This window comes from Telmatherina bonti (assembly GCF_933228915.1).
Source record: "Telmatherina bonti genome assembly, chromosome: 23".
In the NCBI taxonomy this organism is placed as follows: Eukaryota; Metazoa; Chordata; class Actinopteri; order Atheriniformes; family Telmatherinidae; genus Telmatherina; species Telmatherina bonti.
In genome coordinates, this window is record NC_136632.1 from 11,428,902 (window position 1) to 11,445,821 (window position 16,920).

At 39.3% G+C, this 16,920-nt stretch overlaps 1 protein-coding gene across 1 annotated transcript in view; it reads right to left on the bottom strand.

The window, feature by feature from the left end:
• Positions 1–1,015: 1,015 nt before the first annotated feature.
• The window catches only part of LOC306773276 (tyrosine-protein phosphatase non-receptor type 12-like), a 45,379-nt gene continuing 29,474 nt past the window's right edge, over positions 1,016–16,920 (bottom strand). Inside the window, exons 12-18 of the mRNA XM_079263047.1 lie at positions 15,642–15,727; positions 11,623–11,812; positions 9,523–10,489; positions 6,218–6,289; positions 5,368–5,421; positions 4,599–4,683; positions 1,016–3,860 (exon numbers count right to left, since the gene is read on the bottom strand). Of these exons, the coding sequence (XP_079119173.1) occupies positions 3,851–3,860; positions 4,599–4,683; positions 5,368–5,421; positions 6,218–6,289; positions 9,523–10,489; positions 11,623–11,812; positions 15,642–15,727 (1,464 nt within the window). The 3' untranslated portion in view covers positions 1,016–3,850. The remainder of the gene's footprint in view (positions 3,861–4,598; positions 4,684–5,367; positions 5,422–6,217; positions 6,290–9,522; positions 10,490–11,622; positions 11,813–15,641; positions 15,728–16,920) is intronic.

Here is a 16,920-nt window from a genome sequence, read left to right on the forward strand (position 1 = left end):
ACAGATGGAGCAGTGAGGGTTTTTTATTTTTATTTTTATTTTTTACTGTCGCTCCTGCTTTATTACAGTACACAGTTTAATCTAGATTTGTAGAGATGTGCAATAACTGAACACTGCAAGCTTTCCAGGCTATTTTTGTGTCATGCATGTAGATAAATGGTTAAGTCAGGCAGTTGATGCATTAAGCTCTAAATGCATACCCTAGATATGCCCTTTAAACAAGTCCAAGTAGTGTTTAGTATTTCAAGTTTACTGCAAGTATTTTTTATGATTACACATTTTATCCAGCTTTTATGATTTAATCAGAGCTCATACAAAGCAGGTCTCCTAGTCACAGAAGTCTTCTAGACTTCAGTAACACTGAAGACATCCGTAACACTGACCGTTTACAGCTGTTCAAATCCATCCTCAAAACACACCACAGTTCCACAGTTGTTTTTGTTATTTTATTGTTTTAATGGCTGTTTTTATTGTACAGTGTCCTTGAGTGACTGGAAAGGCACTTTTAAATAAAATGCATTATTATTATTATTCTAAATTTTGAGAGAGGCTCGGTATAAAAAGTTATGTGACAACTGGAGTTGTCTTCAAGCTGGTGTAATTAATCTGAATTGAGCGATGACTACATGTGAGCAGCAGTAATTAATTAACAGTACAATCGTCCTCCTGCTGGGCTTCTCCGTGTGTGTGTGACTCACAAGGTTTGTGTACAAGAGAGTGGACTAGTGTGTGTCTGTTTATGCCACCTGCTGTGATTGTTGCATTAGTGTGTGGTCACAAATGGCAGATTGTTCACACAAAGGAGAACGCTTCCTGTTGTGGCACCCCTCTGCGCACGCACACACACAGACAAATTTATGAAACTCAAGCTGACTAAAAGTTCAAAAGTTCATTTATGAGTGCTGTGTAATCATTTAATGTCTTGTTCTTATTAATGCGCGCGCACACACACACACACACACACACACACACACACACACACAAATAAATGCAAATAAAACAGCCTCATTTTCACTTTATGTTCATCTTTACTGATTGATTTCTGCAACATACAAACATTTTGTGTGTTTGTGTGTAACGTTCAGATGGGGAAGAGGGCACAGCCGAGTTAGAGACCCACAGGAGGTGAAGAGCAGCAGCAGATCACGTCGCTCATGATGCTAATGATGACTGAGGGACAGTGGAAAGGTGAGGAGAGGAGGGCAGGGCTCTGTTAAAGGCACAAGTGGGCTCCTCTGAGATTGAGGCTTGCCTGGAGTGATTGTGTGTGTTTGTGTGTGTGAACGGAGGGTAAAACAAAAGAAATGAGAAAGAATGAAGTTAAAAAAAAGTGCCAACAAGTTAGTCATCGGTTAGCACAAAGGTGCGCTAAAAACGGCACCTTTTCAAAGAAATTAAAAGGAAGAATAGTGTGAGTTGAGGAAGATGGACCATGTAAAGCAGGGGGAGGTGAAAAATAAAAGTTTCTCCTCGTAAAGACCATTTCTGCTGCATGTTTTTCGTTGAAAGAGCAAAGCGACATGAAAAAAGTGAAAAATGAGAGATCTCAAACAATGAAAAGGTTAAGAGAGCGTGTGGGAAGATATGTCAAGGTCTGGGCGGGGGAGGAAGGGCTGTGGATCGGTGATGCAACAAACAACCGTGTACAAAAATAACTTTTAAAATACAATTTACAAAAAAAAAAAAAAAAAAGAAAAAGGAAAAAAAGACCATTATTATTATCCTCATTAATATTATTATTACAATCTTATTCAGAGCCCACTGTAGTCATCAGAGAGTGGCCAGCTGGTAGTCGAGGCTTGTCTTCTGCCAGCCAATTAAAACAATATTTTATCAATCTGTTAAGCATATAGTTCAAACACAATAAAAACAACCCTGAAATATTTGCCAGAAGCAAAAACAAAATGGTAGCAGAATAATTTACACTTTGAAGGAAAACATAGCATATAAGGGAGGAATCATGATCATCATGCACCGACTTTCTTACATCTTCTGTTAATAGGAATATTTAAGATACAAAAAAAGAAGTTTGTAATATTATATACCTAAACTGCCCTGTACACGTCTTTTTCTTTTTAAAAAAAAAAAAAGCATATACCATGTCGTTATGATAAGTAATGAAGGAAATATTAAAAATAAAGGGAAAACAGTAGTCCTGGGTCCCTCGCTGCTGTTGTCTTATTGGATTATTGCCTCACGCACACAGAAGCAGGTAAACAACAACAAGCTATTCAACGAAAAACCAAAATGATTTATCAAGCAGGCGCTGGAGTTTCTATCTCTATTGGTCAAGTTGCAGATTTCAAGTGTTTCAGGTGTAACATTCATACTCCGAAACACTAGAGGTTTTGTTGAGAGAAGAATCGTGGTGGTAGGAGGGGATCGAAATAAACAGCAAACATAAGCAAGAAGTTAGACACATGACACATGAAGAAGCGGACCAAAGAAAGAATCAGTGGTTATGTTCTGTGAGAGGTGGACTGAGGGCTGCTCATGGTCCCAGTAGTGTGAGCCAGAGTCATACAGCTGATCAGTTTGGCCATTACTAATGTGCTAAACAGGTAGTAGAAATATGGAGCATGACTGGACCCATTTGTAAAATCCAAATGTCGTCTTTTCTGATTTTAATGCTGCTTTGTTTTACATTTTCAGACATTCTGAAAACTAAGCTTTGAGAGGGAACATCACACTTTGGTTCACCAGCCTTCTATGTTACCATTCAGCTACACATTTAAACACCATGCCACGACTGTCCATGACAGAATGATCAGATAAACGCTGTATACCAAGAGAAAATACTGCTTCCATCCATTCATGTCTGCATGGTGATTTCAAAGCTACTAGCAGCTAATTAGCTTAGCTTCAACTAACTAGCTTCTTGCTACGCCACATAACAGCAAACAAGTCAATATTTTCTGAACACTGCAATGACCAAACTATGTCAGCATATTACTCTGAGAAATAGCAGAGAAACAAAATACTACAGCTAGCCAACATAATGAGTAATAATCCCACAGGGGGGCCACAGCAGAGGTGAGAACAGGTGAATGTTGGTAACAGTCAGCTCTAGTGCTTCTGTTTCAGTGCTGATCTTTTGTAATGTAGCACCAACACACAGTTAGAGGGGCTAAGAGAGACAGAAATATAAAGAAACACAGAGAGCACCCTGGCAACCTCAACATATCCATCTGAATGATCTGATGAGGTTGCATCATGGGTAACAGATTATCTGAAGTTGCTTTGAAGATTGTTGTTCATTCAGTGGGAGACAGTAAACAACCTCTGGGAGTTTTGTCAGTCCTCAGGAATCCGCCTCCCACTGTAATTACTTCCTTCTTCTCATTTGGCTTGAAACAAAGTGTAAAAGTCATTCATAGATCCCTCTTTATTTAGTGTAAAAAGGGACTATTTTTCACAAAGTGTCAAAGAGAAAAACAGGGTCCTTTCGGAGTCTACTATCAAGCGAAAAAAAAAAAAAGATGTATCTTTTAAGCATCGACGGGAAAAGCCTGATCCCAGGTCAGCCCCAGGTCAGGTCTACAAAAGTCAAACTGTTTAAAATCAGCAAAAAGCTTTGTGTAATGGACAAGTCCCTCACCCCTATGAACAGTTGCATTTTAACGGAACAACCGAGGAAGAGGATGTCGGCACACAGCAACATAGAAGCAGCTTCTATGTAAAAACGTGGCGTGGCGTCGAGCAACTTGGGTTTTTTTTTTGGGACCAGCCAGGTGAGATTTGTGGAGTCCATCTCCTGGGAAAGGAGGAGGTTTGTGGACGGGCAGAAAGAAAGATCCATCATGTCCAGTCTGAGGGGGGGTGTCGAGGGCCATGGGGCTGACTGCAACGGTTACCGAACCCTGAAAGAAGAGAAGCTCTTAGCTGGATTTGTTGTACATTAAAAAGCACTAAACTGCATTATAAATATTCACATAATTTTAAATTAAATTAAATTAAATTAAATTAAATTAAATTGTCATTCAAATGCTGTGCAGACATAACTAAACAACGGTGGTCCCTGAAATGCAAGTAGGAAATAATATGAATATTATTATTATTATTATTATTATTATTAATAATAATAATAATTATAATAATATTAATAATAGCAATAAAAACAACAACAACAATAATAATAAAAATAATAATGGAAGAGAAAAAATATAAGAACATAATTTAATTTAATTTAATTTAATTTAATTTAATTTAATTTAATTTAATTTAATTTAATTTAATTTAATTTAATTATTACTTTACCAAAATAATACGAGAATATGTCTTCTCAATTTTGTTGGGGGGTTAAGCTAAAAATTATGTCCTGCGCTTTCAGCCCAAAGCTTGCTTTCCAATCAGCAAAAACAGTCTCATGCATCAAAAAGTGATGACTTCAATACAAGCAATGTTTGTCAGCAATGTTTTCTGCAGAGAGAGAAAAAAAAAAAAAAAAAAGACTTGTGCAAATGATCTTGCTCCTTTAAGTCTCATGACTGGAAATCCAGCCAAAAAAAGTCTGAACCAAAATAAACAAAAACATTGCAGTAAACATGGTGCTCCATCAGATGTCAGGGTGCCTGGAAGTAGGAAGGTGGTAGACTTACCCACCCAAGTCTGCTTGGTTGTCTGTTGCTGTGCTGCTAGCAGATGAAGGGTCAGCTGGAGATGTTTTTACACAGTCTGACTCATCTGAACACATAAACACAGATTAATGGAAAACAAGTGAATGGCTACAGTACAAAACACTTTAAACTACATTAGTTTTACTCAGATTATAATTGTTCTCTTTCCTCACATCAATCATTCTGCTATGTACGAACATTATAAATATTTAACCAACAAAATAATATTTTCCACAGTGGCTTCCACTCAGATGTTCACAGATCCTGACATATAATGTCTGGCTTTCAGTGGGAATTTCAACGAAGCCTCTTTGCTTTTCAAATCCTCCGTGGAGTTATAAGAATTATATTCATGGTGAGTAAGAAATACGACAGAATAAAACTCAAACATTTATTCCCTTTTGATTAAGCTGTCATACCCACAACAAAACTACTGGAGCAATAAATTGGCAGTAAAAATCATTACTAAATCCTCACTACACAGCACTCCTTTTTATCACACGCCTCTGTGGACATGTTTTATCTTTTCCCTTTCTCCCTTTTCTTTGTCTCAGTTACTGTCTCAGTCTTACAGCTGCCTTTCTGACTAAAGCCATCCGTCTTTATTGTCTGCCTACTAATTCACAAAGAACTGAGGGTCTTTTTACTGCCCCACTGACAAAAGATAAACTGAGATGTGTGCTTCTGTCTAAATCAAGGCAAGCACACTGAAAACAACTCATTAAACATAAATTAAAGTGTGTGTTTATACCTTTCTGTAAACTGCTCCATTCAGCTGAGGCTGACATTCTCACTTCCAGAGGATCTGAGAGAGAGCAAGAACTGAATTAACACAAAGAGCAGTAAAAGATAAAATGCTGAGATGCACGCACAATAATCACAAATTCACACTTATTCACTTTTCATGTTTCCTTCCAAATCACACTCCATTATTCCTTAAACCTAAAGGCCTTAAACCAACCAAACACAAAGGAAGAAACAGTAGCTTTTTGCTAAAATACATAAAGCCATTTCTTAACTACCCCAAAAGCCGAATAAACTACAACCAAATGCACCTGATTTCACAGGTGATCTGCACAGAAGCTGCACAAGACGGCTGAAACAGACAATACTGACCTCTAGTGTTGTACAACTGACAAAGCCTCTGACAAAAGCAGCTTCTCCTATTTATTCATCTCACTTCAAGTGCTCTCGGCTGGTTTAGAGAGTGACATGTACAAAACAAATGAACAATGGAAACACAGCAGGATGGTGGAGTTTACGAAGAGTTCATCCTGCGACCTACAACCTCAGGCGTTTGCCTGTCCACCTGTTTTAAAGAGACTGAAGGAGATAAAATAGAAACAGAGACCACCGATATGAATAAACCACATCTGATTAGTTTCAAATATGCTATAAAGTTATCAAATATTGCTCTTATGTCAAAGCCAATCAACTGTACATAAACATACATCATCTCAATCTCTATTTCCCAAACAAATCTTTTCCTTTAAGGTCACAATCACAGACCCCTCCACATCTGTAGAGGATGAGCCATAACATGGACCCACAGGGAGACCATCGAGACCACACCTAAAGCATGTTGACCAATGCAAACGCACCTGTGGCCAGTATGAAGGACTCAGGGGTTCTCTCAGGGAGGGGGGGAGGGGAGTCATCGCTGTCCCAGCAGTCTGGGTTAAGAGGTCAGAGGTCAAATAAGAAGCAGGGTTAACGACTAGCCATGAAGAAAGAAAAGAGGTGAAAGTATGTTTCATGACTTAAAAACTAGCTTTTATCTAAGATGCCTTGAAGTCAGGATGTAGCCAATGAGATTTTTCTGCAATTTTTCTACAGACTAAAGAGTCTTTATTACTTTCTCAAAAAATTTTAGATAAATAATATGTACATATATAAACAATGTTTTTTTTTTAGAACAAAAGTATTGGGAAAAAATAAATATGTAAATCATTTTTCTGTCTTCCATCTCACAGACTTAAGAAATGTACACTATAGGGCTGTCCACACCGAGAACAATAACATCTGCTGCATCGTGATATCATTATGAGCATCTGCGCTGCTGTGTGATAATGTTCTGGAAATCAGTGGTTCCCTAACGTTTTAACCAAAACCTCGAAGATGTTTGTTTGTATGATCTTATTAGCATGATTCACACCATGGCGTGGGACGCAAATTCCAAAAAATCATATTCCTGCTTTTTTTTTTGTTTTCTCTCAAAGATAGTTCAGCGTAAACATATATGAACATTTCAATGAAATCCTGTAAAATGTTCTCATTTGCATATTTTATACCTTATTCTTTTGTCTAAACGTGACGCATGAAGCAACAGGACATGACTTTATAACCAACAGTATTATCAGACATAAACATTATTCAAGTTCTTATTTTTTAAAAATCCAGGGGATCATTGGTATAGTAACTTAAAAAGGTCTTTGTAGTGAATTTAGTTATATCTACAAGTTTGATCATCTCCCAGAGAAAAAGTTAGATGCGAAAAAATGTCTAAAACGTTTTCCTTACGCAGTCCACAGCGTTATGGCTTCATGTACTGGTGAATAACCATTACTCTAATGTACATGTACACTGGAAGAACAGTGGCTCAGTTAAATGTCCAACTGGAGATAAAACTATAGCTTAACTTGAGTGTTCATGTAACCACAGTCAGTGTAAAGTGCAACCAATAAACTCGAGATCTTTAATTGCTACAGATTTAGAGATCAGGATACATTTTGATTAGCTCCCAGGTTTTTATTTCACTGCAAAAGTGGGCTCACCACATTTCTATTAGAGCTGTAGTGTGGGCTCTCATCGGCCTGAATAGCTGAATTGAATATTTAAAATGATTACAATTATTGCATTCGGTGCATCCCCTCCTAATTACTGGGTTTTATTATGAATCAACACTGAATCTGTTGTCCAACTAAAACTCCATGTTCCTGTTTTGAATGCAACGCCTGAGGCAAAATATTATATTAATGACTTTAATATTTTAAAGAACCTCTTAAATTCACAAGATGAGATGGATCCAATTGTAACAATCAGTTTATCTTGCATAATGTCCTGTTTTTGTTGTTGCCTATCAGATAGTTATTTAGCTCCTCCTTTCACCTGAATGATTACCTCCTCTTTAAACTCTCATTTTTAACACTACATCTACTTAAGATTTACAGATTATTTATCTGTCGTTTGAAGTGATTTGATTTTCTGGCTGCATTGGAAAAAGCCCAGGTAAAGCAGCATGATCAGTTTAGGATAATAGAGCATGAGTTTCAGTGCTGGCTTCAGTTAGCTGGCCAATAATGAGACTTTTTAAGGAAAACAGTGGGTTAAACAGATGGTGATTGTTTCTTTACATTATGGCAAATATCAATGAAAAGCAACAAAAATATCCTACGTCTGTTTAAAGTGTAGTAACAAATTTTTCTGTATTGAAATAATTAGTGCACAATATTAAGTTGCTATTAATACTTTAAAATGATGTGTTATCTTTATTCCTTGTTGGGTTTTATATGTTAATATATGTTTATTCGATTCTAACTACAACATTACAACTTTCTTCAGTGATTCTGGTCATAACTATTGAGCGTCATCTGCTTTCCTCACCTGACTTCTGAAACACAAGTAATTAAATCAATTTTCAGTGGTTCATTGGTAACGCAACCAGCAAAACAAGCAGCCACCACCAGTTTTCTCACAGCCAACCACAAGTGGCAATTTGTTCAGTGCAAATCATCGACAAGCAGGCGCCAGATTGTTGCGACCAATCAAACAGCAGCTGTTAGCCTTTCATAAACGAAGCTGCTGCAGCCAAAAGAAGTGAGTGCGCTGAAAAGCAAAGCCGACCAAAATGCTACATTTTTAACATTTGTTAAAAGATTGCAGCAGCTTGGGATTGTTGTTTTAAATGAGAAGCAGCGCGTATGCACTGTCGGTTTATATGCTTCCAACAGATTATCGCAGCGTAACTCCAACTAATTCACACCATTGAAGTAAGCATGTTACAAAAAACCACTCAGATCATGCATTCCTGCAGATTTTAAAGCAAAGTCCAGCTAAAACGTCTTCACATTGGCTATTGCCAAAGTTGGGTTGGGTTTTTCTCAATCTTGTGATTTGAAATTAAGAAAGGAAGTTAAAAAAAAACCTTTATCATCACACCCCAGAGGACTAAAATCACACCTTGTAGTTCATGACAAGAAGGCCAAACCAAGCCAGAAGCAGGAAGACACTCCTTTGTTCAACCCAATATGCACAAGCACTTATCAGTATCATGCAGTGCCGATCCTTCACCATCCAACATGCACATGCAGCTCACACACTGCTGTGCAGAAACAAATACAGGATCCTTTCATTCATAAATCCACACACACACACACACACACACACACACACACACACACACACACACACACACACACACACATGCTAACATTTGCAGCATTCCTTGCGAAACCAATTAGTCAGTTGTGCTTTATGAGATACTCTTGTAATTATCTCACTGCTTTCCTGTCACTGTTCCTTTTCTCTTGTTTTTCCCAAACTCTGAGTCTGCTTAATTATTGTATGCTGTGAGTTTATCTTTAGTTTACTTAAATTTAATCAGACATCCTGGACATAAAAATAAAATAATAATATAATCACAATAACACAATTTGTCATCGGCATTTGGTCTGTCTGAAGCTTTACTTGAGTAAAAAAAAAAAGAAGATCCTATCATATGGTTGCTTTGAGCATCTGTGTGTATTGATAATAAAGACAGATTGCCAGACTCAGTTAGCGTGTAAATGACTAACAAGCTCTGCTGAACTTTTATGGTTACTTGAGTTTTTTCACAGTTGATTCTATAAAAAAAAACAATTAGTTGATAAAAGGAATGAAATCAACTATAAGCAGATGATTGACATACTTGCTGTGATTGGAGAGGGTGACGGAGTGGTCTGGCCTGCAATAGACATGGGCAGCACCTTTCTGACTGGCTGCTGGGCTTCATGATGCGAGGACGTGGTTACCATGGCTGTTGCCGTGGATACATTTATACAATAACGCTCCTTTCCTCCAGGCATCTCTCCATTTCCCTCCTCGTCCGAGTTATCGGAATGGAGGGGGTTTGTGAAACTCAGGGCAGTCCTAACAGGAGTTGAGGAGGAGGAGGACGAAGAGGAGGAAGAGGACAGGTGGGAAGAGGAGGATGAAGATGGGGCTACTCTGTCTGAGGAGGAAGAGGAGGAGGAAGTCTTGGGGAATAGTTTTTCGGGGCTGCCGCAGGACTGCGTCCACGCTGCGTGGCCAGCCTTCGTGTCGGCTCTGTCGTCGTCCTGCGTCTCTCCCTTCTCTCCGCTCTTCACAGGAAGGTGGTTTGGTCTGGTGAGGACACCCCCATCGGCGTGACTCTCCCCACATCCGCCTGCTCCTCCCTCTGTGCCCGAGTCCTCCGACAGCGAGGAGCTAGACGTCAGCAGGGATTGACCGGGACGTGCTTTGAAGGCGTGGCCTCTCTGCAACGTGCAACTGCTGTTACTCAAACTGGCGCCTTGTCCGCCGGCTACTCCCACAGAGGAGGAGGTGTCAAAGCTACGGGGTCCTTCCTGCAGCGGCACCTTTTTAATCTCAATGCTGAGCTTCCTCTCGATCCGAGGGGCACCAGGACAATCGACAGCCGGGGAAAGGGGCGACGAGGGGGTCTGGCTCTGGCCTGATTCTGACTTTGACGACGTGGAGGACAATTTGTTGTTGTAGTTGTCATTCAGATCCAAGTTTGAGACTTGAGTCTGCTGATTGCGGCTTGGCTGATCTTGATCTTTTAGCTCCGAGGGGCTTGTCTCTTTGATTGCACTGGGTTCTGACTGGTTCTGCTGCTGGTCCACATCTTTGTTCTGAAATGAATACAGCAAAAAAAATAAGACAAGTCATTATCTGGAGCCTTTCACAGAAGGACAACATTCACAGACTGAAATCTGTGATGTTGTCAGTTTTGAGGTATTCACCCGAATGAAAACACACTCCCAGATCATGATTACACACACAAACCTTATGTGCAGCAATTCTACTGAAAATCAAACTTATTTTTAAACTAAAATGTGTCATATTTTTAGAAAGATGCATCCAACAATCTATTTGCTGGAGCTCAAATAAATTGTTAGAATCAACTGTGACTGGTGCCAGATGGATGGCAAGCAGTTATTTAAATGTTCGTCACATTTTGGCCTTTTTTGAGGAAAAAATGCAAAACCTTTTCTAGCTACTACTTTCCAATTCAAATGAGGGTTTTATATTTTCCAAATAAATACATATCTGCAGATCCTGAGATATGGGTTTCCCTATTTCTGTTTATTTTCAACATCACCATTAGCTACAGCCAGGATTAGATTAAATACCAAAACATTTCTAAATGAGACAACTGTGAAAACAAAGCGCAGCCATCCAGGAGAACCGAAGACCGTTAACTGCCCTGAAATGGTAAAAAAAAAAAAAAAAGCGTGCTTATTAGAGAGATCAGCAGCGCTTCACATGTGGCGCCTTTTATTATTACCTCATTTCTGCTATTTTGTTTTCCTGCCTCTGGTGTTTCCTTATTGCACATTTATGAGATTTATGAGATCTATTTGTGATAGCATTTCCCCATTTCCTGCTTTTTATTGAGTCTCAGAACAAAGTTGTTTTATTCCTTTGTGCATGTGTGGCTGAGCGGATGAGGTTAAAGGATATAGTTTTTAAAAAAAAATGTATTTATTTATCTGTTTTCTTTAATCATGGAAGGATTTAATCATTCATTTATTTATTTATTTTGCTACATTCTGTTTTGATAAAAAGTAATGAAAAAGTCAAGTTTAACTGATAGTTTTCTGTATTGATCTACCTCTAAGTATAGAGTTACACAATAAAATCAGGTACATAACTCATGATCACGTTAACTTCTGAATGAGAGAGTCCAGCCTTTTATGAGTATTGTTCATTGACTAAACATCTTTTCAGTATTATAAACTTAAATAAAATGAATAAAACTCACTTGTGTGACGTTTTGCTGTGTTGTTGACAGGACATGTATGACAGGTTTAGGATGGTAGCGGTCATTCTCCTGCCGTACGTTGGTGACCGTAGGGAAGGCTGAAGGAGGAGATGGGGTGAGAATGGGGGGAACTGGATGAGCCTCAGGGGGCTGGAGAATCTCCTCTTTAACATCACCTTCTACCTGGGAACTAGATGGGAAAAGAGACAGAAAAGCAGACTCAGATAAAAAGAAAAAATAAAACTGAGATTTTGCAGATAAATGACTGTACAACCCTTCCTTTGCTGTAAGGTTTAGTGTGAACAGAAATCACGTGCTTCAGATGGAAACATATTCATGTTTTACAGATAAATTAGCTCGAAAAATGTGATCAAATTTTTAAAGGTGGATGAAAAGAGCAGAATTTCATCATGTGGGTCAGTCACCCTAAAGAAATGAAGACTTCTGTGTTTAAACTATTCTCTTTTAACGGGGGAATTATGAAACAAAGATGATGAAACGAACCTTTTTTAAATTCTATTTCATACATAAATAAAACCAGAAGCAAGTTCATGAATAGTTTCTTCACCACTAGATGGCAGAATTTTAAAACGCTCCAACCAGCAGCTCTCCCAGTCGCCCTGCGGAGACAAATTACATGTTCCCAGATTTTGGCTTTCTGCTGTCAGACAGCTCGAGCCCATATTTTGTTGGCATAAGGTTGACATAACTGAGAAAAGTCCCAGAATCAGTAAAACAGGGTTTTAGTTTCTTTAACTGATTCTTTTTGATCTAAGCAGAGTCTAAAACATTATTATTACCAAATACAAGTTGTTTTTCTTTTAATGCAGCAAGTTACTGACACAAATCAGCATAAAAGATTAAGCTAACTGGATTAAAATATGTTAATATAGTACAAAAAAGTGTGTTTTCCTGACAGTATTTTAGAGAAACAGCCCGCTCCCATACACCATACATACATGCTGCATGCATGCAGAGACGCAGCAAACAGTGAAAGGATGTGGTGGTGTGCTAATTCAAAAGCACATGACTGAAGAGAGTGAACACAGGAGTGACTGCACATGATGCTGTATGGATCAAAAGCAGACAAAGTCTGACTCGGTGAGCCTGCAAGCTACAAGCACAGGGGATTTTTTTCATTTTCTTCCGCTCTGGAGTTGCAGTCAAACTGAAAGACTTCGTCGTTAAGCCCCATTTCTGTTGCAGAGCTCACCGGACCCTCCTTCCCATGACAAGACAGTGTAACTTACTGTTTGTTAAACCATTTCAATTAAATGTGGCAAAGCCAAGAATGCTGAAAATAAAAGTACTGAACAGTGTAAGGAGTTTCCTCAAAGTGTTGAATACAGCAACACTTGGTTAATAACTTCTCTCAGTAAAGGTGGAGGTCAAAGATCACAGTTTAAAAAAACAACAACAACAACAAAAAAAACCACTTGTGTATATTAGGCTTGGATGCAGCTGCAGAGCGTCCTGCTGCCTCCCAGAAGTCCCTTATTGGCAACTTCAAACCTCCAGGCTAAACATCCCTTTGTTTTCTTTAATGAAGACATTAATCACCAACAAGCGTTTCCCAGTTTAAATCTTCATTCTTCCCTGAGCAAGCAAAAGATATATTTGGTAGCAATTAATATAAATGTGCTTCCACGGGGATTCGGATATTGAGGTGCCACAGAGATTCATCATGCCCGGTTAGATGAGGAAAAATGTTATTTTAATGATTCCTAAAGGGAGGCTGAGCAAACACTAATAAGTCACGGCCCAAGAAACCACAAGCACCGACATGTGCAACACTTTAACTGGTTAAACTAAAACATTCTGCCCACTTTTAGAAAGTTTGAACATTGACCCACCCACACATGAACTCAGCATGTGTAGATGCTGCATTTTTAACCATCGCTGATAGCTGGACCTGCATGTTTTCTGAAAAGCGGAGATCCACCATCAGGGAAGATTTAATCCACACTTTCTGGTTACAGGTAGAGCTCAGGACAGACACACAGACAGCTGAGAAAACAGTGGAAACCACACAGAGTCGCCTCACTGCTTGAGTGGCCATGTGATTCAGTCTTTAGGAGCTCGGTAGATGACACAGGCAGCCGCCCGTACGGAGCACCGAGCACAAAACAACACAAGAAAATTCTTATAAACAGACTAAAAATACATTTTCTGAAAGTACTTTAGTTTGGTGATGGAGTATGTGTCTGTGGGTGTGATGAAGCCATGACTCAGTATCCAGTCTCTCTGGACTTCCTCTCATATCTCCCTCCATCTCTCTCTGCAAACACACACACACACACACACACACACACACACACACACACACACACACACACACACACACACACACACACACACACACACACACACACACACACACACACACACTCTCACTCTCTCTCTCTCTCTCTCTCTTGGTCCTCTAAAGTGACCCAATGAGAGTGTGGTCAGCTGAATGCTAAAAAATAGCTCTCACCATCAACAGAATACTTTCAGGCTGAAACTGGGCCTTCACATTATTTCTTGTAGACACAGAGGGAAGACACGAACAGAGACACTTCAGAGGAGGAAAAAGGCGTTTGAGAGACACACACAGTCCAGGTTCTACTTCCAAGGGGAGTTTGCCGTCTTGGCAGCATATCAGAGTTTAAATCAGTATTTTTTACTAAGAACAGGAAAAGAGGCTTTTCGGTAAACAGATCAATTGAAGCAACATCCTAAAATTAGGACTCCGTTTAAAAGTTTCCCATCAAACCAGCTGGTGTAACTAAGGAAACCAGGAGGGACCTTGTGTCCATCTTAAATGCAGGAATCTCAAGCAGATTATAAAATTTACATAAAACATTGACATTATCTGTTTATTTAATTTATAAATATATTAATTTAAGCTTAAAAACTGCATCCGTGTCTGTAAGCTGAAACAGCTTGTTAATGTACAGATACAAGAGTGTTAATGGTTGCACCTTCTTCTAAAAGCCATACATATATAATAAACTCATGCAGTAATTAATAAAGTTGTTTGATCTTACAACCTTTTCTTTAATGTTTGAATGAGGTTTTCATTATATTACAGATGATTATAACAAAATATTTCTTAAAAACGCTGCCAGCAACAGACTGAAACAGTGTCTCCTGGCAACAAGATTACCCCTGTGACATAAAGCATCAGCATTGAAGCAACTGTGAGGCATCCGTCAACTCAACTGCATTGGAAAGGGGAGGATTTTCTTTCTGTATGTGGAGAACAACACTGCTGCCCGTTGGGCACATCCTGCACAGCTAAAGTTAAAACAGGGAAAACAGCAGAGAGAAGAAAGAATACAATAGAAAAGAACATTTGTTTAAAAACAGAGGACATCTGCACTTATTTACACAAACACACACACACACACACACACACACACACACACACACAGTGTGTATAAAATAATATGCCTGTATGTGCATGAAAGATTATTTGTCCTCAAAGAGGAAAAGATGAAAACAGTTCTACTTTGAGTAGCCTTGGGTTATGGTGTGTGTGCAACACTGTGTAGTGTTGCAGAGTATTGCAAAGCATTGCAAATTATCTATAAATAAAAGCTCCTACTCAGGCAGCTGTTCGGATCCAAACAGAAGTAAACGTCTGGCTGTTAAAGAGCCAGAAGCTCCGGCGCAAAGAGCTCCTGCTGCTTTTGTTTGATTTGCTTTGGATGTTTTCATAGTGTGCTCAATGCCAACTGTTGTGAGCTTTTTTTTTTTTTTTCCTTTATCTTTTTTGGTGTTTCTCCAACAAAATTCAACACCCGCTGTCTTCAGCGACAGGCCACCTCACAGCCACCCTTTACCCCCGTGTGAACCTGTTAACTCATCTTCATGGAGGATCAAGCGCACCTCGTTTTGTTCTTCGGCTCAATCTCTTTTGCAGTTGAGTGTTTCAAAGAGTGGACAAGAACTGGCTTGAACAATATCAGCGGATAAGCTGCAAATTAAACAAAACAAAACAAAAAACAAGATTGTCCAGACATGTTGTGTCTTACCTGCGTACGCGGGGAGGCTTTGGAGGCGGTGCGCCCCATCTCTCTTCGTCTGACTGGTGGCTCGCTTTGTCAGGACTGCTTTCGTCCTATGAAGACGGATAAAAAAAATTCATTTTCTCCTCATATTTTTCTGCAACTGACCAAAAACATTGTGTAACTTTCTGTCAGGCAGCAGCGAAAACTTTTCTCAACAACAAGATACTTTAGTGTTGTCCTCAACTGGATACATTTTAGATTCATACTTCAAGCTCTGTTCATCTAACTCCTCTTCCTCAGCAAGACATGTTTCTGGAGCATCGGTTTCCCAAGGTTGCTACAAGATTGCTTCACAACAAGACCAAAATCGTCTCTGAAAGACGCCCTCCTCCTTCCAAGTACTGCTCCTTCTGCTCCTCTCTTCCCCTGTGACTCATTTATTTGACTTTATCTCCCCTGATAATGAGAAGACGACAAGACAACTTCAGTCGCCACAAACTCATCACAGAAAGACAAATCTGGCCAAAGCTACAGTTCAGCCTGCAAAGACACTTAGTTTAGAACATCCAGGGTACATTATATTAAAAAAAAACTAAAGTTAAAGCAGGTTTCTGGGGCTGCGCTTGCAGGTCCATGTACTGTATGTTGTGGGAATCTGGTTGGTAGGAATGTGTGCAGGAATGGTGGGGAGGGTTGGCGCTACAGGCGACACAAAACCCAGCATGGGGTGTATGTATGTGTAAGCTTATTGTTCATACTGCCACTGAGAGCACCTGTGTGGGTGTTGTACTGACTTGCAATGGCTGCTTGGACATAAGTCAGTGTGTGTGTGTGTGTGTGTGTGAACTTAGTACAGTTCAGAGGTAATAATTAGCCGAGTGTCCTGTTTTTTCTGGACTTGCAACTTTGTAAGATAACAGGGTCATAATCAGCAGCAAATAATGAACAAATCTTTAATGACACAAACTTTTGTGCAGCTTTGCCAGTTTCTGTCCCACTTCCTCCCCACGGCGTGGAAACGCCTCGACTGAAGAGAAAAAAGCCAAAAAAAAAAAAAAAAAAAAGTCTTCTGTGTCTTCCTTTCCCATTCGGATGTGTGTCTATTCTCAGAGTTAAAGTGCATCATGGGAGTGGGGTGAGGTCATCCGAGCTTCCGAAGCAGGAAGTCAGCTGGAATGCTGCCAGTGAACTCTCTCATCTTTACTGTATCCCACATCTGATCGTCTTCTCTCTCTCTCTCTCATTTCTGTACTGCAACTCTGTATTACACGTATTTACATGTTAACAAAGTAAGATGGTGATT